The sequence below is a fragment of the Pelecanus crispus genome, chromosome 1 (assembly GCF_030463565.1).
Source record: "Pelecanus crispus isolate bPelCri1 chromosome 1, bPelCri1.pri, whole genome shotgun sequence".
Classification (NCBI taxonomy): Eukaryota; Metazoa; Chordata; class Aves; order Pelecaniformes; family Pelecanidae; genus Pelecanus; species Pelecanus crispus.
The window spans coordinates 204,360,625-204,383,713 of record NC_134643.1 but is presented as its reverse complement, the minus strand read 5'-3'; the positions used below and the strand labels follow the sequence as shown (position 1 = coordinate 204,383,713).

Sequence of the window (23,089 nt, the reverse complement as noted above, 5' to 3'; positions counted from 1 at the left end):
AAAAAAAATACTCAGGATTGTGTAGTCAAGTTAGAGACCCATATTTACACTGCAGTTTTCCCTTAACAAGTGAGCCATAGTGTGTAGGTCCTTTTCCCTCAGAAGGGCTACTTATCTCATTTCATTCGAGTCTTTCTTAGCATGTGTATATCCCTGCACCACAGAGTCCCTCTTTCTTGGGATTTGGGGAGTGGTGGGTCGGGAAAGCGATTTGATGGGAGAAGGTGCATATTTTAGTCTCTGCCCGTTCTTTCCTGTATCACTTATATTTGGTAGTTCAGACGACTTTCTAGGCAGTTGTATACCACCAATTCTAAAAAGCACTTTTTAATGATATAATGCCCCCAAACAGAATTTTAAAATCATAGCCTAAATGGTATTTAGTACTGGTATCTGGAAATAGGTCTTGACAGAAAATTAGCAGGGAGGCAGATGCTGTAGGCTTAGTTGCTTTTTTTTTGTGTGAAGGAAATCTTGCTACAGCTAACTTCATGAGGAGGGAGCTTTTGTGATGTGCATGTATGTATTATAAATCATTCTAACCTTTGCAGACCTTGCATTTTGCTCACATTTAAAATGCTGCTTCTTGAAACACCATCCTGTAATAACGGAATATTTTACCAGAGAATATCAGGTAAAATGAGTCAGGATTTACCAGTGTCCTGAGAGAAGTGAGTTGATGCGCTTTTTCAGAACAATGGTTAATTCTTTGTTCTAAATGGCTCATGTTAGTAATGATTTATAATGATATACTTTATAGGTGATGACATCCAGTAACTTCTACAAAAGCTTTAAGAAAATCTACTCACAGAATTCATATCTGCTACAGTCTGCGTTTGTGTTTTATTTAGCACAGTGATGGTAGTACTAACAAGTAAACTCAATCAGTTCGTTTAAAAAAAAAAAAATTGGTAGTTTTCCTAAAATTTTAAAGCAGCTCTCTTTGAATTTTGCAGCTGACATGGGCTTTGCCCGATTATTTAATTCACCTCTGAAGCCTTTAGCAGACTTGGATCCAGTAGTTGTAACGTTCTGGTATCGAGCTCCAGAGTTGCTTCTTGGAGCAAGGCATTATACCAAAGCTATTGGTAAGTAAATTGGATAAAAAAATTATTATTTTGTTCTTTATGCCAAGTGTATGCAAATATTGAAGAATTGATAAATAGTACAAAGGATAGTAGCTGAGTTAAAGGTATGTTACCAATTCTTGAGGAAATACTAAACTTTGACAAATTTAGTTTACTGTGATCGCTGGCTAGGTATAGGAATGAAGTATTTCTGGGTTTTGGCTCCAAATGCCCTGCGATGCAATATAATGTTATATAGCTTTCATACAAGATTTTCATAAATTATGTTAGAGGTAATACAAAATACAGATGCATCTTTGAACTATTAGAACCCGTATGATGGTGATGAGACACAGTGCATTAATTTAGTTGCAGAGGTTTTTACCTAGTTGTAATAAATACATGAAAGAAGGAGTGTACAGAATGGAGAATATATTGGCTGCACTGAAACTAAAAATAAGCTGCATTTTAGCCTCTCTCTGTGTTTTTTTTTTCAAAGCACAAGTGTGAACAGGAATTGCGTGAAGTAGTGAGATATGATGAAGATCACGCAACAGGCTAAGCAGTGATGCTGCATCAGGCATATCCAAAAAAACCTGAAGCCTCACAGAACGCAGACACTGTGAGGATGGCATTAGTTACATCAGCTTAATGCCGCATCCTCCTCACCACTTAATTCGTACTTACCGGTCTGAATTTTAACAGCTTTGGCAAGGCGTGGTTGACTTCGCTCTGCCAGTCTCTGCTCTTGCCAGTTTGGGGCCAAGGGATCGCTGACGGCAAGAGCATTTCTGTGCTGCGGCTGTAGGACAGGGGGAGTAGCCCAGTAGCAGGCTGGCGGGAGGTTCACCTTTAGTGGATGTGAACAGCTTTGCCATGGAAGGGAGAGAGTCTGTAGGAAAGAGGACTGGGAAGTTTTTTGTCTTGCTGGCTGGTTTGGAAGGTATGTTAAAGCCTGGCAGCCGTTCCTGGGGACATAACTTCCCCTGCAAGGCTCCACTTTGCACAGACGTAAGATCGCATCAGTGTTGTTGTCAGAAATGCTACTGTTTATGACTTAAATGTATTTTCATTTACTTTTCTGCTAATACTGTATTTCTTCTATAGATTAAATACATTTCTTTGTATGTTCCTTTAAACTGCTTTTTCTGTTGTATTAGCATGTTCCTTCACTTTACTGGCATTTTCTTCTGCTTGCAGCATGTGAAACTGCATGGATGGTCATAGCCTTTAGTACATAATTTTTTTCCAGCATAGATAAAAACTGACTGTGTACAAACACTGAGTAATGGGGTTATGCTCTCTGCATCATTTGCTTTTGTCCTTGTCCATGACCTTTTCTTGTTCATTCAGGGTTCAGTGTAGCATTACTTTATATAAGTGAAAAATTGCATTTGTATATACTAGAAGAAAATCAGGAAAACGACTGGGAAAATTCAGGCTATCTGATTTTGCAGATTGGGACACAACAGTTAGAAAAAGGTTTGGGTTTTTTTAAAATGAATGTTATCAAAAAAAGGGCTGAGGTGTGTGGGCATGGAGCGATTTTCTTGTTACTCTCTTTCTGCAGGGCTTTATAGATAGCATTTGGCTTATTCCAATCTCACTGCTTTTCAGCTTGTATTTTTGGGGTCATTTGATACTTAGTAAACCCAGTGGCTGATCAGAGAGGGCACATTTCTTGGGGGGGACAGTATGGCAATGAATGGGCATTGTGGAAAGTTGGTTGGCTTTTCTTCATTTGTATTTTATGCGTAGACAGTTACTCAAATAGTTCCCTTTGGTTTTTTTCTTAAATTAATTTTTTACAGCAATAAATGGTAACTACACTTTAAAAACCCCACAAAAACTTCCATGATACACTCTCAGCTCCTGTGTCGTTACTGAATTGTGTACCTCTTACCTGTAGCTAAAAGGAAAAGTCGAGGAAGTGTTGCACTTCTACAGTAGAAACTTCAAGTTTTCAATTCAGGGACCTTATCTCTGATAAGCTAAAAACTAACATTCTACCTCACCAAGATGCTTTTGGAAAGATTCATTTGACTTTTTTTTTAATTTCTGTTCTCCTTTTTAAAGATATTTGGGCCATAGGGTGTATATTTGCAGAGCTGCTAACATCAGAGCCAATATTCCATTGTCGACAAGAAGATATCAAAACTAGTAATCCTTATCACCATGACCAGCTGGACAGAATATTCAATGTAATGGGATTTCCTGCAGGTACATACTGTATTTTTTTATCACTGCTGTTTAAAGAAAGATATGTGTATTGCATTCTTTGCATATGAAGGTGGCAGCTGATCAAAGCAACAGAGCTGCTCAAACACAATCTTTATTTCACAAGTTATAAATCTAGAATCTAATGGTCGTATTAGATATTTTTCCTGTTATTAATGGTAGGATTATCTTTGCGTATATGTGTGCCAATGTTTTATAATTTTAAAAGATCATGTTTAATGGTGAATGATTAGAAATCAGAAGGAATATTTCTGCATGTCTTCAGTATTAATTATAGATTTGGAAAGTGACTGATGATTGTATGAAACCAAGCAAAGACCTATACATATAGTGAACATTATGCAGATGTTTCACTCATGCTAAATTAAACATAGCATTTGGAAGTAGGGGAGGGTATTTCATTTTTCTTCCCTGCTAGAAAGCCTGTGGTATGGAGAATATTTCTTTATTCCAAACTGGAACAAAGAACTGATTGCATGAACCAAAACAAATTACAATGTGGATATCATTTGTTGCATTTTCTCCTCAGTGTTGGTCATATCTGGTTTTTCTACAGACTGTCTTGCATCTTTTCGGTTAATGCTTTGTCTTCTAGTGTTCACGTGATTGCAGATGTCAGAATTCTAACAGGGGCCTTATTTTTACTTTTTGGTCATCTTTCTCCTCACTACTTGTGTTCCCTGCTGTTGTCAATTCACTATTAATAATCTTTTTCTTTACTGTTCTGGTGGAATTTCTTCTTCCTATCACACGAATTTTGTGGTCTTCGTACGGTTCTAGAATTTTGTTATTGAATTTGCTCTTATTTTTCGCTCTGACATTTTTTGTTCTGTGTACACTTCATTGCTTTTATACTGCTGTATGAGATTCCTGGAAGTGTTGCCTTTGCATATTAAGTACTTTTATTTTCTTGAAAATCCCCCTTAATTTTGCTTCTTTAAGCAATACTGTCCTTTTCTGCTTTTAGCCTAGAAATCTACCCTTTTCTTATGCTTTTCTTACTTCATTTGGGCTTTATGTTGTCTTTGTGTAGCTTATATAAATAGATGATACTCTCATTATTGTTTTCTGATGGGTTTAAGTAATCCTTTCTAATGGTCTCCATTTGATTTTTGAAGGTCTTCGGTTCTTACCAAGAAATACTATTTTTTCATTTAATTGCAGCAAATTTTTTGCTTTTTAATTGACACTTTTGCCATATTTGAAACAGTTTCACGTGTCTTTGGGATAGGGAAAGAGGACAATCTTTTATTTAAATAAATAATCATTACATAATTAATATCCGATTTATTTATTCACTTACTATTTTTAAGCTCCCAGTGTTCTGCAGTTGTGGTAAGACTTAGTAAAGATTTGACTTGAATCAAACTACTTGCCCACAGAGCCTTTTCAGGAGTTACAGAGCGTAATGCATTTGAGGCTAGGTGCTGGTAGTGATCTTTTTGTTCGTTTTATTATTAAATCCATTTCAGGCTTTGTCTACACAGAGAAGTTGAGATGAAATGTTCTTTAATTTGAGTGTGCAAATGTTACTTTTTCTTAACCTTTTGTTGGCTAACAGTATTTCTTTTACATTGAGACAGCAGAAATTTACACAGTACTCTGGGGCATTTTCCTGTAACTAAAGACAGTGCTGTCAGCATGGAAAATCCCTTAGAAGGAGACAGTGTTTGCAAGAGTCTTGTGCTCTCCTGTCCCGAGAACACGACTGTGCCTGAATAAATGAAATAACAGTCCTGAAGGGTGCAAGCACAATGGCTGGTGTGTTTTTCTTCTGTGTTGTCTTTTGGGCATATGGTGATCTTCACTGTAGCTGGCAGCTGTTTTTTTAAAGTTCTTGAGTTAATCAGCACACAACTGGAACCTCTTAGGTGTTGGTATTGTGAAGAGGTGGTGAAGGAATATGAGCCAAGGAGTACAAAGAAATAAGTAACTGCAAGGTTAGCAAAGTAGACTGAAAAAAAAAATCAGGGCTACGGAGATACTTGGAAAGCCTTTGTTTTACTTGGGGGGGGAGGGGGGGGGGGAGAAAAAAAATTATTAAAAAATACTGATTTTGCAGATAAAGATTGGGAAGACATAAAAAAGATGCCCGAACATTCAACTTTAATGAAAGATTTCCGGAGAAACACGTAAGTCTGCTTTGAGTTGAGCTTTCTTAAGAAAGCATATTTTACTTCTCTCTCCTACTCTAAATTGCTTGTAGCTCGGGTTGTTTTCTGTGTAGATGCCAAACAAGGACTATGAAATGGTTATGACTTACATTGTGAAAAAAGAAAATTAAAGCTGTTTCCTAATGGTGAACTTGACCTGTTGAGGTGGCGTGAATCAGAATAGTAGCCAGAGGCAGACTGTAAATGGTAAGGTGGCAGGTGTGAAACGGGTGATGCCAGTAAGACCCCACACAGCTCTGAAGATTGCAAAGCACAGTTTGTCACAGCTGTTTCCAAATCTGTGGTACTGGAAATGATTTTTCTGTGATAGCTGGATAAAAGCTAACCTTATACTGTTTCCAGCAAACAGTGGGTATAATTGTCAGGCCTTGGTATCTAGGGTAGCTTATGAAGGCTAAAGAAAACAATACCTTTCAGTTTTGCTGTCACACTGCCAGAGTCTAATACCTGCACTTAAGACCCTACCCTGTTGCCTTGTTTCCGTGCTGAGGGATTTGGGGCTGTACATTTCTTGCATCTGCCATGCTATTGTAACCATTTAGAAACCCTATTTCTGAGCTCCTCTTCAGCAAAGTGAATTCATGGATGTTCTTGTAGCAACCTGTACATTGCAGGAGACTGTTAAGATGGGCTTGGTGTTTATTTCCATGTTTACTGGCATTAGAAATATATGGAATGAAACTGTATAGTAGTAAAATTGCTAAAAGACAGCTTAAATCCACATGATAGTTCGGTGTCTGCATATGGGTTAAAAGTGTGCTTTTTAGGTGGAAGTGATGTGTTTTTACAAGTATGTGAGGGAAACATGCATTTCTGTAGTATCTGAATGATTTTTAAGGAATCTCTGCTTAGTGGATTAGCAGTGGAGACTAAAATATTCTTGTCAATGTTTCATGGCTACTAAGAGAGCTTTGCTGTATCAGATTTGCATATTAGAGGTGTAACTTTTTTTCCTTTTCTAGGTATACCAACTGCAGCCTTATCAAATATATGGAAAAACATAAAGTTAAACCAGATAGTAAGGCGTTCCACTTGGTAAGTTCTTGCATGCCTAAAAAAATCAAAATCCTGATATAAATTACAAGTGTTCAAGCTGAGAGTTGAGCTGGTGTCAAGTATTCTGTGACTATTTTATAAATATTATACCCTATTTAATAAATAAAGTTAGGAATAACTGATACTCTGCAATCTGAAAATTGCAAAACCACTTTATCTTCTCACATTGATAAAATTATTCTGTGACTCATTCGCTGGATTAGTTTCTGTATCGAGTATGTCAGAAGTTCTCAGTCTTTGTCATGTTAAGCTTGTACTTGTATGTGCAATGTTGCTGCAACTCTTGCCCATTTTGCTGCTTTGCATACTTTTAACAGCCTGTTTTTGACTTTAAAAATAATCCTAAATGCATAATTTTTTCCATATTCATTATTAAGTTTACATCTTATGCACTTTTGTTTAAAACAAAAAAACCCCTCAAGACTGGAATGTTTAGTTTGGGAAATTTCAGTATGCCTTCCTGGTGCACTAATCCTTCATAGCTTTCTTAGGAAAACTTCCTAGTACTCTTACAACAATTGGTTTATCTCTAGAACATCTAACTTTTTGCCATTAAGACTCCAGTTAAAATTATACACTTGCTCAGCCCTAGAAGTGCCTGTGTTACATTGTTTCAGATGTTACTGTATTGGGCCTTTTCTTCTGTGTTTTAAAGGACATTCAAGTTTCCAAAATAAACTTCATAGATGGAGGAGAAATAATTGAAGTATGTCTGGTCCCTCTGAATGGACATTCTCCTTATCTTGATGTTGTCAATTCGCATTAAATGTTTCAGGCTAGAATTATGAAGTAAATATATTATTTGGGGGGGGGCAGGAGTGTGGGAATAAAACAGGAAGCTTTTTGATCTTGGAGATGAGAGGAATACATTGGAGAAAAGGGAAGATGGTTAAGAGGCCTGGGTGTCTGAGGACCATGTAGCTTTTGTTCAAGTCATTGGAAGCTGTACCTTCTCTGATGATCAGACCCAAGGGTTTTTAAGCTGACATCTTTTTTTTCTGTTCAGTACTTTTTCCTTCATATAAATTTTGGAATTTATCCTTCAGTCAGCAGCTCTGAGGCAATATTCTTCTTGTGGCATACTGTGTGAGCATTTTTGAATGGGGGTTTCCGAGCAGATGAGTTATACTGCAACTGGTCTAAAATAGAATGTATAGTCAAGGTTCAGGTTAAAAACAGAAGTGTGACCAGCTGAATCAAGTACTCATTGCAAGAAGTTACCTGGCGGTTGTACCATTATGCATCATTTACTGTGAAGTGTCTCTGCTGTCTAAAGTTAAAAGTTGGTGAAATACTAGAGATGTCAAGGAAACTAGTTTTCTCTGGTAGAGATTTTTGATTTTTGATGGATTTTTGTATCCAGAGTTGGAAGCTGCCGAGCAGTCTGTGTATTTGTATGCAACGCATAAAAAGTTTATGTTGATATGTGAAGAACTGAAGTGCCTGTTATGCACGGGCAAAACAGTCAATCCCATTTTGCCCGTAATTTATCCAGTTTTTACCATGTAGCTATTTATAACAGAGCTTCATAAATGCATTTTTAGTATTTACCAAGATGTTCTTATGGTTTAGTATGAGAATACACACTCTAACAAAGATAGATTTGACATAGCAAGTAGTTTATCTCATATTCCTATCAAAGCCTAAATAATATTTCTGAAAATTAAATTAAGTAATTCAACAAGCAAAAAACAGTGAACATGAAGTGTCTGTTGAATACAATGTTTTGTATAGTTTTTGTATCCGACCCCCATTCTAATCCTTGGACTCTTAAGTAAAGCAAATTGAGTGAATTTGCAGGTCTTTCTCATGAGCCACTCTAGGCCGGTGTTCCATAAAATTATGCAACTGTGTGCATCAGTAATTACCTTTCTAGCTCCACCTTCTTTGAGAAAAAACATGCTGCTTGTCACCTACAAATTTAACTTGTGACATATTTGGAGCTCTCAGAATTAAGCTTATGCTGCTGTACCAAAATCTGAAAGCAGCTAATTATCACTAGTGGTGAATAGCTGAGAAAAACTCAGTCAGTTCTGCCTATTAAAGTCAGTTGCATAGATTTTCATATCATACCTAGGCAATCTGAGGTAAAAACCTTTTCCATGCAACAACCTGTATGAAGTGGCCAGTGACTTCCTCTTCAGGTGACGGAAGTGCTTTTCCCCTCCCTCGATTCCTCAACTATTTCTTTCTTGCCACTCTCCAGTCTGCTGGTTTAACACCGAGCGCCGGTAAGAGTAGTTCAGGCTTTGCTGCATGTCTTGGCATTCTATAAAAAGACCTTCTCTGAATGAACTAGCTTCTTTTACGAGCTGTGAGTGCTCTGGCCAAGCCAACCTGAAATTTCTCATCTGCTCTCCCAGTCTTGCAATTTCAGAAATTGTTTTCAATAGAACAATAAAACTAGACACAAAATAACCACATGAGAATACCTTAAAACACTTACTACAGCGTTTTCTCTGTGCAGTATCACAACAGGGTGATAACTGTTTGAATGTGTTCAGCATGTTTGTATTTATACCAAAAAGCAGTGGTTACATTAAAATGCAAAATCAAGGGATGGTGTCCTTTACCAGGCCATTGCCACCCTTCCATCCTTGGTCATATTGGTTAGTACTGAACAAGAGGACCAGAGGGGAGTTTGAGTGTGGACCCCTGACTGAACATGCTGCTCAGCTGCTACCTCACCCACTTGTTACACTTTGAACCTCTACCCACCTTCCCTCGACAAAACTGGTAGCAAGAGAGTGAACTTCAATTTGGATGGTGTCAGTCAGTGTCATGCAAGCTAAAAAGCAGGGTATTTAGTAGTGTAGATGCAGACATGTTCTTTTGTACCTCACATAGATATGGATTGTGAGGGAAGTACTGTGAAGTTCATAGTTAATTAGGTCTAATAGAATATTCTCAGTTTTCTGCTAACTGCTGTCTGTCAGAACAATTCACTGAAAATCAGATCGCATTTAAAAACCCTGGTCTTTCCAAAGTAACATATTCAAACACTGTTCAGGCACTGTCAAAATCAGAAGGTGCCTTAGGTTTCCACTCTTGTTGCTTGAGACTAGGCTGAACTGCACATGAATGCCTTAGGCCCCTCCACCAGAGCCTGAACAAGTTCAGCGAATCTCTTGGTACCAGTTCTTCCAGAGATGCCCCAAGATCTTACTCGTCCACAAGCTCTCTCACAGCCCTTTTTACAGATCAAACCCTGTTTACATCTACTATTGTGAAATACGCCAGAACTAATAATTCCAGGACTAGTGAATCCAGAGATTGTTGTTATTGCCAAAAGTGAAATGCTTTGATTTCCCAACTTGAATTAACCAGATTTTTTCCCTCTTTACTGACATTCATGCACATGGTCCCTTTTCACATGCAGAACCGATGTGTTCACGTGAGAGAACTTTGGATCCTTCTTGCTTTTGCAGCTTACATTTTTTTTTCCACTTTCACTTTCCTCATTTTTTCCCCCTACTTATTTGTTTATGCCCGAGAAAATGGGTATGCAGCTGCTGCTCCTGGTTAGTTGAGTGGTGCTTCATGTTCCATTTGGTTACTTTGGTCCATATCAACTGTAGTGATTGTCCCATTCATTGCCGATATATAAAGTTTACTGCATTTTTATTACATCGTTCAGCCAGGTGATCTTTTAATTGAACAGTTTTTAAAATAGAAAATATTTGTAATAAGTGGAAGATTCACTTCTGTGCTGGCACCTGAACAAGGGGGCAGCATAGGAGTTTTGATCCCCTGTATGACAATGGTTGTGCAATCATTAAACTTTTCTTGTGGTTTCTGTTTTCTGTTGCTGATTATGACCAAGTTTGTTCACACCTTGCCAGCATGTGATGGACAGCTTTATAACCTAATTGCCAGCAAAGATGCCAGAATTTTGCAATGTTTTTTTTGGTTGTGATGTTTTTCAGCATGTTGGCAATTCTTTCTCATTTTTCGCTTTCCCCTTTTCTGGCTCCTGGGATTGCTTTTTGAGCTGTTTGAGAGAACAAGAATTGTTCTGTTCGGACTGGTATTCTACAAAGACTACATGCAGACTCAAATAGCTGAAATAACTTATTGTGAGTCCTTGTTGATGATGTGAAAAACAAAATTGGGTTGATGGTAGTTATACACATTTATTATGTTCTTAACCATGCCATTAAAACTGAAAGCTGAGGAGAGAAGATGTACTTTCCTAACTTTAGTGATCTGCAGCGTGGAGGTCTGCATTGTGGTGGTGTATGCTTGCTTAATGGCTAGTGAAAGGAGATGACCAGTTCAGACATAGATCATGACGCTGGATCTTTATAAAAAGGTGAATTTAATCCCATAGAAAGTATTGATAGCAAATGTAAAATTAATATTATTTGCATATGTAGTTTCTGCATATCCTGTTAGATCCCTGATTAAAAAAAAAAAAGCTATAGGTTGAAAGTGTAGCATTTTTTTTTTAAAGATCATTGTCTTTGACAATATGTCATGGTGTAGTTTTGCCTTGGACACTGTATTCAGTGGTGAAACATGAAGTCTCACTATTTTCCTTTTTCTCTGTATTACCTGAAGGTTATCTCATTCTGCCTGTATATGTTGCTTGACCAGCACAGCCGTATTCCACAAAACTGCTGGGTGGATAGGGAGAAGTATATGCACATACACCAGACCTTTTGAATAAGAAACACTTACTTTTAGAATGCATCACTGCAGTTCAGTTCTAGAATTAAATAAAATCACTCTGGTCTGCTATCCTAAAATGGAGAAAAATCTTCAGACCCGTGGAGACAGCATGATGTTTTTAATGTGGTTTTTATTGAAAATCACTGTTGAGATGCTGCAGTAACAAATGTATAAACTCCAGCCAGCTTCTGAAATGTTTACATAGGTGCAAAATGAGAGTTGGAAGAGTAAAAACAGTACAAATGGTTTTTAGAATGTCAGTCTTTAATGTTGTGCTGAATTTAGGCTTCGTGCCTGTTATTGGTATTTGAAGTTACTCAAGAGGAGTTCCTGGCTATGTATGCTAAGCATTTCTCATAGCATGTCCATCTAAGTAGCAGTGTTTGTAACTTTATACAAATTTTTCACTTTGCTTTGGTTACGTCAATTTTATTTTCTTAAATTTTCATTTGTGTATTACCTTAGGATATTTGCTCTGCTATCTGTTACTGAAACATCTTGTATGCCATTTTTTTAAAGTTGGGCATCAGGTAGCAAATACCTAGTGTGCTTCTTAGTCCTCTGTTAACACTTCCCAATGACACTAAGAGGTGCTTTTTCAAAGGGTAAAGTTTTGCTGGATTTTTAGTTGAACTGAGTTCAGCTATTTTTTGAAAAATTATACTTTGCCTTGGCTTCTGCATATTTATACTTTGTGGTCATCTTCATCATCTTTAACCAACACAGGCGTTTTGGAAAGATTTTTTTCATGTAGTTGATACCCAATTCATCAGTTGTTACGAAGTAAAGGCTGAGGTCTTACACTGATAATGCAACAGCGCCAGAGCTCAGACTTAGAATCATAGAATCGTTTAGGTTGGAAAAGACCTTTAAGATCATCCAGTCCAACCATTAACCTACACTACCAAATCCACACTAAACCAGTCAAGGGTAGACTAGACTAAACCATGTCCCGAAGTGCCACATCTACCCGTTTTTTGAACGCTTCCAGGGATGGGGACTCCACCACCTCTCTGGGCAGCCTGTTCCAATGCTTGACTACCCTTTCCGTGAAGAAATTTCTCCTAATTTCCAGCCTAAACCTCCCCTGGCGCAGCTTGAGCCCATTTCCTCTTGTCCTATCGCTAGCTACTTGGGAGAAGAGACCAACACCCACCTCACTACAACCTCCTTTCAGGTAGTTGTAGAGAGCAATAAGGTCTCCCCTCAGCCTCCTCTTCTCCACACTAAACAACCCCAGTTCCCTCAGCCGCTCCTCATAAGGCCTGTGCTCCAGACCCTTCACCAGCCTTGTTGCCCTTCTCTGCACATGCTCCAGCACCTCAATGTCTTTCTTGTATTGAGGGGCCCAAAACTGGACACAGTATTCCAGGTGCGGCCTCACCAGCGCCGAGTACAGGGGGACAATCACCTCCCTGCTCCTGCTGGCCACACTATTCCTGATCCAAGCCAGGAGGATGCTGTTGGCCTTCTTGGCCACCTGGGCACACTGCTGGCTCATGTTCAGCCGGCTGTCTACCAACACCCCCAGGTCCTTTTCGGCCAGGCAGTTGACTTGATGTGCTCATGGAGGTGGCAGCTTATTAGACTTCTCTAGAGTATTTTGCATCATGTCATGCAAAAAATCAACTAAAATTCAAGATTTTGCACAACTGCTCTTTTGAGGAGAATGTAGCACACAGATGTGTTTGAGAGTCCATATTTGTCAGAATAAACAAACACACACTGGAGTGAGTGATAAAAAGTTATCTGGCCAGGTGGGCTTTTTGAACATGTTGATTACTGCTTGCTTTTACAGCATAAAGATTTTTGCTAAGGAGTGACTTCATATAACATCTTTAAAATACTATGGATGACAGTGGAGATGTATTGATATGACAATACTAAATAATGAGCAATAATGGACATGGAATCACTTTTGTTTATTAGTTGCTAAGAATTATTTGAATTTACGTGGATATAATGTTGCTTCCTGTTAAGTGCAGTGTAGATGAAGAAACCAGGCTAAATATGTGCATGTTATATCTTGTTGTGGGCAGTACACAGACCATTAAAAAGAGGAGGACTTGGGGGTACTGGTGGATGAAAAGCTGGACATGAGCTGGCAATGTGCGCTTGCAGCCCGGAAAGCCAACCGTATCCTGGGCTGCACCAAAAGCAGCGTGGCCAGCAGGTCGAGGGAGGTGATTCTGCCCCTCTGCTCTGCTCTGGTGAGACCTCACCTGGAGTACTGCGTCCAGCTCTGGGGCCCTCAGCGCAAGAAGGACATGGACCTGCTGGAGCAGGTCCAGAGGAGGGCCACAAAAATGATCGGAGGGATGGAACACCATTCCTGTGAAGAAAGTCTGAGAGAGTTGGGGTTGTTCAGCCTGGAGAAGAGAAGGTTCCAGAGACACCTTATTGCAGCCTTTCAGTACTTAAAGGGGCTTATAAGAAAGACGGGGACAGACTTTTTAGCAGGGCCTGTAGTGATGGGACAAAGGGTGTAATGGTTTTAAACTAAGAGGGTAGATTTAGACTAGACATAAGGAAGAAATTTTTTACAGTGAGGGTGGTGAAGCACTGGAACAGGTTGCCCAGAGAGGTGGTAGAGGCCCCATCCCTAGAAACGTTCAAGGTCAGGTTGGACAGGGCTCTGAGCAACCTGATCTAGTTGAAGGTGTTCCTGCTCATTGCAGGGGGATTGGACTAGATGACCTCTAAAGGTCCCTTCTAACTCAAACTATTCTATGATTCTATGATTAAAGCTGCTGGTACATTGTGGAAAATCTTTGAATGTTTTTGTTAGAACATTTGTGACTGGAACTAATTGAGTGTCCTGGGCATTGCAAGTAAAAATAGGTGTTCTTTGATGGGAAATGAAGTTACTATTTTAACGAGAAAGAAGAATGTGGTTATGCCATTTATGGTTAGGGGTTTGAGTTCAGACACATTTGTCTCAGCTCGTTTTTCAGGAATAATACAAGTGAAATTTCTGTAAATGGTTTTGGTAATGCAGAGCTTTTTATCTTTTATTTTTGCAGCTTCAGAAGTTGCTCACTATGGATCCAATAAAGAGAATTACCTCAGAACAGGCTATGCAGGATCCCTATTTCTTAGAAGATCCTCTTCCCACATCCGAGTAAGTGGTCAGTCTGTTAACCTATCAGTACACCCAGAGATGTTTTAGAAATGCGTGCTTTCTCTCTGCTATAAATGTGTTTGTGAATATTGAGCTAAATACATACCGTCTAAAAACCAAAGAAAGCTATAACCACTAAAATGCCATTTGTGGTTTTTAAAATTAAGTAGCATTCTTATTAATCTCTTGCTTTATGGAACTTTGATCCTATTAGTTGCAGCACTAATCTTGTTATTCACTGACAGGTTGATTATGCATGCTACAGATCTTTGTAGACAACTGCTAAGTGCCCGCAGGTCCACTTCTCTGCTCCAGAATGCCAGATGACACTCTCTAATTAGTTTACATTTTTCTGTCTTAGCCTTTGTTGTAAATTCAGTGGGTGGGGGAAGTCAACTCTGTGTCTCTGTGCTGTCATCCTTAACAACTTAAATCCATTTTCTGTAGGCACTCCTCTTTTTTTGTTTGCACAGGGAGATTTACAAAGGGAAGAAAATTTAGGGACAATGAACGATTTCATTAAAAATTAAGCCCCCCTCCTAAAAGACTAGCCAGAGAGCATGACTGTGCACCTTTTTAGGAAAGCTATTAGAGAATCATACACAGGATCTACTACCATTATCTAGGGAAGAATTTATAAAATACGGTGTGTATATTTATAAGCAATTAATTAAAAATTATTTCATAAACCTACTGGATTATTTATAACAGCTCCTGGCCTGTCTCTGTGATTTAATGTTGTCATGCGAATGATTTGCTTTCGCAGAAACTGCTTTTAGGACAGTGTTTGGCTTTTTTCTTAACTTTAAGTTGGCATTTTAATGTGAATACACAATGAGTAATACTAACAGGTGTACAGAGACTTTATTATAACATTCTACTGATGAAGGGCAGGTAAATATTAGCTTGCACTAGCAGTAGCAAATTCACATGGACCATGAGATATGAATTGACAGCCGAAATTTCTAGTTATTTTTAAACTTTGTTCCAGATGGGTTTATTAAGTCAGTGGAATTTCCAGGAGTATTTTTAGTTAGTACTGAGATTGTGAATTACACAATAGCTGGATTAAGATAGCTCTTTGTGCCCTTGCAGATGTCTAACAGGTGGTGTACCTTTCCAGCCACCAGTTTGGTCACTGGTTACCAGAAACCATGAAAACTATTAGGAGTTTAAATAAGTGTATAAGATGCAACTGAAGATTAAAAATAAATGTGAATAGGTTTACTAAGTTCAGAAAAGGCAGGGAAAACTTCTCCATTAGTTAAGGTATTAGGCTGTGGCTCAGGCAACTTGAAACTAGCATGGGTGAAGTATGAATCTTACAGGTCTAACCCTTCTGTTCTAATACAGTGATAAATAGACTTTTTTGGGGGGCAGTGTTTTTGCAGGTTGTCAAATCCCTTACCCAAAACGAGAATTTTTAACAGAAGAAGAACCAGATGATAAAGGAGACAAAGTAAGTACTGGAAGAACAGTATCATCATGCTTCACTAGCTTTCACACTATTTCCTGTTTTCACGTTATTTCATGTACTGCTTTTGAGTTGAAATTTTTCTTTGTGTTTAAACAATTGAGAAGAACCAGCAGCAGCAGCAGGGCAATAACCATACTAATGGAACTGGTCATCCAGGGAACCAAGACAACAGTCACACACAGGGACCCCCACTGAAAAAAGTGAGAGTTGTTCCTCCTACCACTACCTCAGGTGGACTTATTATGACCTCAGACTATCAGGTATTTGTTTTATTCATATATGTATTTGTAAACATATCGTGTTTACAGCAGTGTTTCTTTAAGCTAAAAAAGTAATTTTGTAAATGTCACTGTATTAACTGGTATTTTTTGGCATCTTCCAGATGTTTTTTCAGATGCATTTAGTTGATGGTTTGCCTGTAAATTGATATGCTGATGCTTTTTAGGTTAGCAGTATGGAAATTAGGATCGGAGATTATTATAGTTAGTAATTTATTACCTTTGTATTAGGGAATGCTGATTGTGGACCAGGAGCCTGTTGTGCTGCGCTCTGTATCACCTAAAAATACCGTTCCTTATTGGAACAAGCCTGTAATGGTAGGAAGCAAAGAATATTGCAGTAAACAAGCTGTGAAATAAGAATCTGAACAAGAGTTTCAGTTGGGCAGATGGATGGGAAAGCAGTGTTTTGGATGACAAACAGAAAGACTTGACATGATGCTGTCATAGCGTCTGTTTTGAAGACCAAGGGAGATTTCAGGTTGAGTAAGCCCAGTATTACAGATCTGAAGAGACAGGTGAGGTGGTGGCAATTAACGAGTGAGGAAGATGAGGAGGAGTGTAGGAAAAAGTTTGCGGAAAACTTGAAAACTGTGTTCTAGCCTTCCTGCATTGAGGTCAGATGTTAGGAAATTGGAAGAGTCTGGAGCAGAAGAATAGCTGAGAGTCATCCCAGGGAACGATACCTCAATTTGTGGGTTTAGATGAGGTTACTCCCGGACACTGGGGAGGAGAGAGAAGAGAGCATTAACCTTTAGTTAATGCAAGCTAAGAAATTACAAAAGAGGAGCAAGGAAGACTTCAATTGGTATGCGTAGGAGCAGTTGGAGAGGTGGCAGATTTTGGAAGCCTAGGGAGTAAAAGATTTCAAGAGGAGGCATGCTGGTGGAAATGTTAGCCTGCAGGAACCATTGCATGCTGGTGGTTCACATGGAATGCATAGTGCAGAAGGCCAATTGGAAGAGAGTCTTGGATGAAATCAAAAGATGGGGAAGTCAGAAATTACTGGCAGTGTTTTCAGTTAATTTAAAGATTAATGTCTAAATCTGAGGCCCTAATATTGGAAACCCACTTAGCTATGCTTACATTCTGTAGCAAAACTTAGGGAGAGTTTAAGAACGGGGTCAGTAAAACTGCTGCTGTCAACTTGCTTTTCACAGTTTGATCCTGTTTCTCCATAAACACCAACGGGCTTTGAAATCTTGCATTTCAGAGTTTGTTCCTGAGGGTAACAGATATCCTCAAAGGCTGCCTGGGGGCATTGCCCTCATCCTTACATAAATCTGTACGGTTCCAGCACTGGCCAAAACTTGAAAGTACTAAAAAATGTAGAATAAGGTCATTTTCAGGAGCTTTATTGTGAGACCCTTCATACAGTCCCCTTTGCTCAGCTTATCCCAGGACATCAATAGCATGTCAATTTTCAAGTCATTCTCCTTGAAGGATGTAAATTTTTAGAGCTGTTTGAAAGGTTTGAAACAGTGGTCAGCCTTAACTACAGTGAGGTGCCTCTAAGTACAAACATCGTCTTTCTTTTAGTTGGATTATGCATCACAGAGCACTCTCTTACAGGAGCCTCATCCCTTTCAATTTGGCAAGATGCAGCCGATTGCTGTTTTGGCCTTTTAGCTGGCTCTTTGCACCACTTCTGTTCTGTGTGTGTATTTTTAAGGCGGCAAATGCAGCTGTAACTCTCCTAATCTTCCCCTCATGTTGAGTCACATATCTAAGGAGATAGAGGGAGAGGTGGCATGTACTGTGTCAGGGAGCCCCATTTACATGCCCTATTTCCATGCCCTTCACCTCATTTTGCTGCTGCAGCTTGGCATTTTGAACAAACTTCAACTTCCACTTCTGTGAGCAAGAGCTGAGGTTTGCTAGTTGAGAAGTCAGAAGACACAAATTGCCTCAGCAGGAGTTGATGTTGGTTTTTTTTTCAGCTCATGCTCATCAAAACTTTTGTACTCTCAAATTTCCATCCCAGGGTTATAGTTGGGGGCAGCCCTTGTCAACAAGCATAATTTCAGAATACTTTTGCCTTGAGGTAGTGATAACTGCTACTTCGCTGTCTCAGGAGCTCTTACTGGTAACTTGACTGCTCCCGACTAATCTTTTTGCTGTCTCTCTAGGAGGCAAAACACCTGGTTTTCAAAAAAAATACATCTTCCCCCCAGTCTTGCAAGAAGGCAGTGGGTATATTTGGTCTGATTATGCTATCTGGGAGACATGGTAATCAAAGGTAGGAGACCTGAACTTGCTGGCAGTAGAACAAAAGCAGTTAAAAGCTGCCTATTGGTGGTTTCAGGTCTCCCTGAAAAAAATTCCTCACATTTTTTTGCTTCTGATCATGCAACTTGAGGAAACGGCAAACAAATATTACAGTACAGCCCTCTGTTTTAATCAAACACCTGTTCCTTTGTTCTTCATTTAATTTGCTCAAATTCCCCATATAAAGCTTGTGAAGAAGGATTGCCATCTCCTGGGCAAGGCACACTAAGACAGTTTCTCCATCCACTCAGAAGTCAAATTACTCTCTGCAGAGCAAGTTGACCTTGTATCCTTTTCTGCCATGCATAAAAATAGTGGACACATGGCACACAGACTTCCTTACCTTCTTGTTTAAATCTGCAATGTGACACTTCCAAAGGCAATGTGACTACACAGGCTGGAGCAATTCCACTACTCTGAGCTTTTGCTTGTGATAACCCTCTGGGTGCTTAATGGTATTTGGAAAGGACTGGATATTTACATTTGTTCTTAAACAGAAGCCGTTTGTTGTGCTGGGTGTCATGAAAGAATCTGATTTTTAATTGCCTCCATCTTATTTTAAGATCTATTTGAGAAGTCAGGATGCAGAAAGTATTTACAACAGACATGAATGGTCAGTTTTTAAATGGTTAAACTTGTGATAGTTTCGTACATACAGGAGCTGTGTTTGGGCAAAAAGAGTATTCAGGGATTTTATCTCTCTGAAGTACATCCTATATTTGTTACGTGGAGAAGGGTGACCCAGAGCTGTGACACTTCTGTTGGCGAGTGACTTAGTCCATCTCTCAAGAGTGAAGGCAAATGTCGCAAAAGTTCAGTCGCTGTGTTAACGGTGCAGTTCAGCAGTGCTGGTTTGTTCCTGCTGGCAGTAAGTGCTGGTCCAGCCATTTCTTCCCCTTTACACTATACACCCCTAGAGAATTAGCTCAGTCCTGTGAGCGTATGTTAACAAGTAGAGTTTGCCTTTTCATTTCTGCCATCATCTCAGCGTCCAGATTATAGCTTCCGTTCTAAATGCCAAGTGGCAGGAAAAAGTGGAGTTGTTAGTTATTATTTTATGTTGCGACTTTAAAATAGCTTTACAGATTTTATATATTTTACTTCTTTAGGATGTTGGTTCGCCATAGTTTTGTGTATTCAGGTCTCAGTAGTAATACCCTAGTCCTGGAATACTCACCTTGGAGAAGTTTCCAGACCTTTTTTTCTAAATATCCTAATACATCTTGGGATATCAAGAGTTCAGAAGTTGCACGGCAGTTTCTAAACACTGCAAAATTTGTGTGTGTGTGTAAACCTTAACATGCATGTAAAACAGCACAGTAATGTACTGAAATTGTGTTAATTTAATGAAATGTTAAATGCTACTAAGTGGTCATGTGCTTAGATTGAAAATCTCACATGTAGTCCTTTTTTCCTTTACAATGCATGGTGTGTAAATAACTTCTAGGTTAAAATTGAAGTAGGCAGTTGCTGGTTTGCTCAGAGCTTCTTGCAACAATGAATGCTCCAGTCAATAACTAATTGTAGAAATGCTGGTTGAAAGGGGCCTCTGGAGACCATCTAGCCCAATCTTCCACTTGAAGCAGGACTGTTGCTAATGCTAAATCAGGTCAGCCATGGCTTTGTTTAGCTGAGTCTTAAAAACCTCCAGAGATGGAGATGTCACAGCCTCTCTGGGAGAATTCTCCTAGTGCTATACTGGTCCCTTAGTGATTCCCCACTCCACCCCACCCCATGTCCAACCTGAACCTCCCAAGTCACAATGTGTGGCCATTTCCCCCTGAAACATCTGCTTCCACTGAGAAGCACGTGGCTGTTGCCTTTAGCTCTCCTTCAACTATTTGTAAGGCTGCTGCTAGATGACACCTTAGCCTAAATAATCACAGTGCCCTCAGCCTTTACTCCTAGGTCACACAATAGGGTGGCAAGCGTATCCTTTGTACAGGAAAATCTCCAGAGCAATGCAGAGTGGCTCATCAGGAGTAAGATGCACCGTTTGGACCTCCACCCCAACATACCTTCTCGGTCGGGGAAGGGAGCAAGTGAAGACCACTGCCGTGAGCGGTGGTAGCCTTGTGTAACGCGTGGGTGTACCGTAGCCATCTGGAGGGTTGCCTGGAGGTTTGACTATGATGGGTGTAGATTCACAGGAGGTAATTAGGATGGATAACTGAAGGGTGGTAACTTGTCACTTTCTAATCTGGTATTCCTGATGTTCATACCTGCACCTGCTGTAATCAGAGTAAGTGAAAAGAAGCCTGGCAGTGCAGCTGCTTTGAGGCTGTGTGTTCAGTACCGCTTGAAGAAATAAATCGGTAGGTGGAACTGTCTTGCAGTGTACCTGTTACAAAGGATTGCATTCCCTCTGCTTTTACCCCTCTGCAGCGTTCCAACCCCCATGCTGCCTACCCCAACCCCGGACCAAGCACATCGCAGCCACAGAGCAGCATGGGATATTCAGCTACCTCCCAGCAGCCGCCACAGTACTCGCATCAGACGCATCGGTACTGAGCTGCATCCCAATAACGTCAGTGCACTGTTGCTAATGCTGCAGGACCGGCCGCACAGCTGCCTGCCTGGAGCCCGGCTTGGGCCACGAGAATGTACTGTACAACCACACCTCCAACCCGTCTGATCGCCACGATCCACCCCCTTCCACAGAGCGGAGTAGTGGCTCCCAAATTGTACCTGTTTTTGGGGTTAGACTTGAAAAGAAAGTGCTAGCACAGTTTGTGTTGTGGATATGCTCCTTCCATAGTTTACTTGACATGGTTCAGACTGACCGATGCATTTTTTTCAGTGACAGTCTGTAGCAGTTGAAGCTGTGAAATGTGCTAGGGGCAAGCATTTTTGTTGTCGTATGTGGTGAATTCTCTTGATGTAACAACTTTATCTGACCAATAGTACACAACATCTTTGAACTGGTACTTGAAGCATACAGTATATGTTACCATGGCAAAAAAAGCAAACTAACCGTGACTCTGAGACAATTTTGATAGCTGTTTATTTTTAGTGACTTTTGTGGGTTGGTTCATTTTCCACCTAGATCAATGTTTTATGACCGACACGATTGCTACAATGAGATTTTTTTAAGAACATGAAAGCGTTTGCATTTTTTCCAGCAATTACAAAAGTCCCAAAGATTAATTTCCAACATAAGTTTTTGTTTTTAAATCTATGACTTGACTGGTATTAAAGCTGCTATTTGATAGTAAAATAAGTATGTTGTCATTGATATAAACATGTTTGGTTCAGCAAACAAACTAAAATGATTGTCATAGACAGTGTTTTATTTTTTTTTCCCGTTGGTGTTAATGATTTGTGAGCATGCTTTGGGATTAAAAAAAGCATGAATGATATTTCCTAAAAAGGTGCGGCATCCATTCAGATATTTTGTCTTGATTTTTGAGAACCAGCTTGGTGTAGTGGATTTTAAATTTTGTTCAGTTAATTTTTTTTTTTTTAAATGTTCGCACGTTGTTTAGGGGTGCCATTCCTACAGCAGAGGATCAAGGTGTTAGGAGAGCCTTAGAATTTACGAGGAAAAACTTACATACAATGTACTGTATCAAACTATTTTACATGAATGACACAAGTATTCTGAATAAAAAAAAAAAATCAAACATTGTTAAAACAAGGTGTTATGTAATAAATTTATTTTTCATAAATCTGCATATGACCTTTGCCTGTATTCCTTTTTATCAGCGACAACACCCCACTCCCCCATCGTACATCTGTGTTGGGTTGTGTCCTGAGAAACAGCGTCTGACAGGAATTTTTCTTGCAAGTGGCAGGCTTCCATTAACTGCTGAAAAGGATTTTTGTTTTTTTAAAGAGCAGAAAAAAAAAATACAGTGTCTTCATAAAATGTCGTTACCCCTGTTGCGTACATGTAGCTGATCAGCTGGAGATACAGTGAACGTAGGTTTATTACTAGTTACATTAGTTACATTTCATAGATGAGACAGCTCCTTTTCATCTACAAAATCTGGAGACATTCCTGTCTGAATAGTTCTTCTAAGGTTTCTGTAGCTCATTCTTATCTTGGTATCTAATACCACACCATGATTTTATGACAAAAATATATGCAATATATGCAGGATTTTTTTCTGCAAGTGCTTCATGTAGTGTGACTATCAACTAGTGTGATCCATTCGAATGCACTGAGCTGCTGACGGGAGGCAAAAGAAAAACCAAATCGGTAGCCAGCCTGAAATGCAAACCTTGTTTGAGGTGAAGATAAAATTATCTGAGTGGAGTAGAGGTTTAAGTATTCAGGAGACTCGAAACTACAGAAAAAAAATCTGAGTGCAAAGTTTATGCTGCTTTAGTAGTACTGTGTTATACCCTCTTCATTTTGACATAAGTGTTGTCAAAATCTTTCTTTCCTCGGTTTCTGGAACACAAATAAATATATAGGTGGGAGTGCCTTAAACTTCTTTGAGGTTTGTTTTTCAAGTGAAAGCCTTTTTTCATCCTTTCCTTAATTTATATATAGGCTTTGAACTTGCCTGTTTAGTATCTCCAGACTCTTCCCAGGTACTGAAATGGTGACAAGAGTAACTTTTCTTTGGCTAAAGTACTATTGGTCTAGATTTTTTTGCTTTCCTATTAATGCATATTCATATTAATGCATAATAGTTAATATTATTCATATTGATGCAAACCTTATTTTATACCAGTATATTGTGATGTCTCCAATGCTTGCTTTGAAAGTAGCAGGCTGGCTTTAATTTCAT

General features: G+C 39.2%; 1 protein-coding gene across 4 annotated transcripts in view; it reads left to right on the top strand.

Moving 5' to 3' along the window:
• CDK8 (cyclin dependent kinase 8) overlaps positions 1-21,935 on the top strand; it is an 84,806-nt gene extending 62,871 nt beyond the window's left edge. For 2 of the 4 annotated variants that reach the window (XM_075716032.1, XM_075716056.1), the window contains 8 exons: positions 957-1,088; positions 3,144-3,287; positions 5,368-5,437; positions 6,442-6,514; positions 14,230-14,327; positions 15,708-15,786; positions 15,906-16,064; positions 20,736-21,935. In XM_075716032.1, coding sequence (XP_075572147.1) covers positions 957-1,088; positions 3,144-3,287; positions 5,368-5,437; positions 6,442-6,514; positions 14,230-14,327; positions 15,708-15,786; positions 15,906-16,064; positions 20,736-20,861 — 881 coding nt within the window. In that variant the 3' untranslated portion in view covers positions 20,862-21,935. Of the gene's footprint in view, positions 1-956; positions 1,089-3,143; positions 3,288-5,367; positions 5,438-6,441; positions 6,515-14,229; positions 14,328-15,707; positions 15,787-15,905; positions 16,065-18,537; positions 18,929-20,735 lie in introns of those variants that run through there. The other 2 variants (XM_075716040.1, XM_075716046.1) reach the window with 2 other exon arrangements.
• The last annotated feature ends 1,154 nt before the right edge of the window (positions 21,936-23,089 follow it).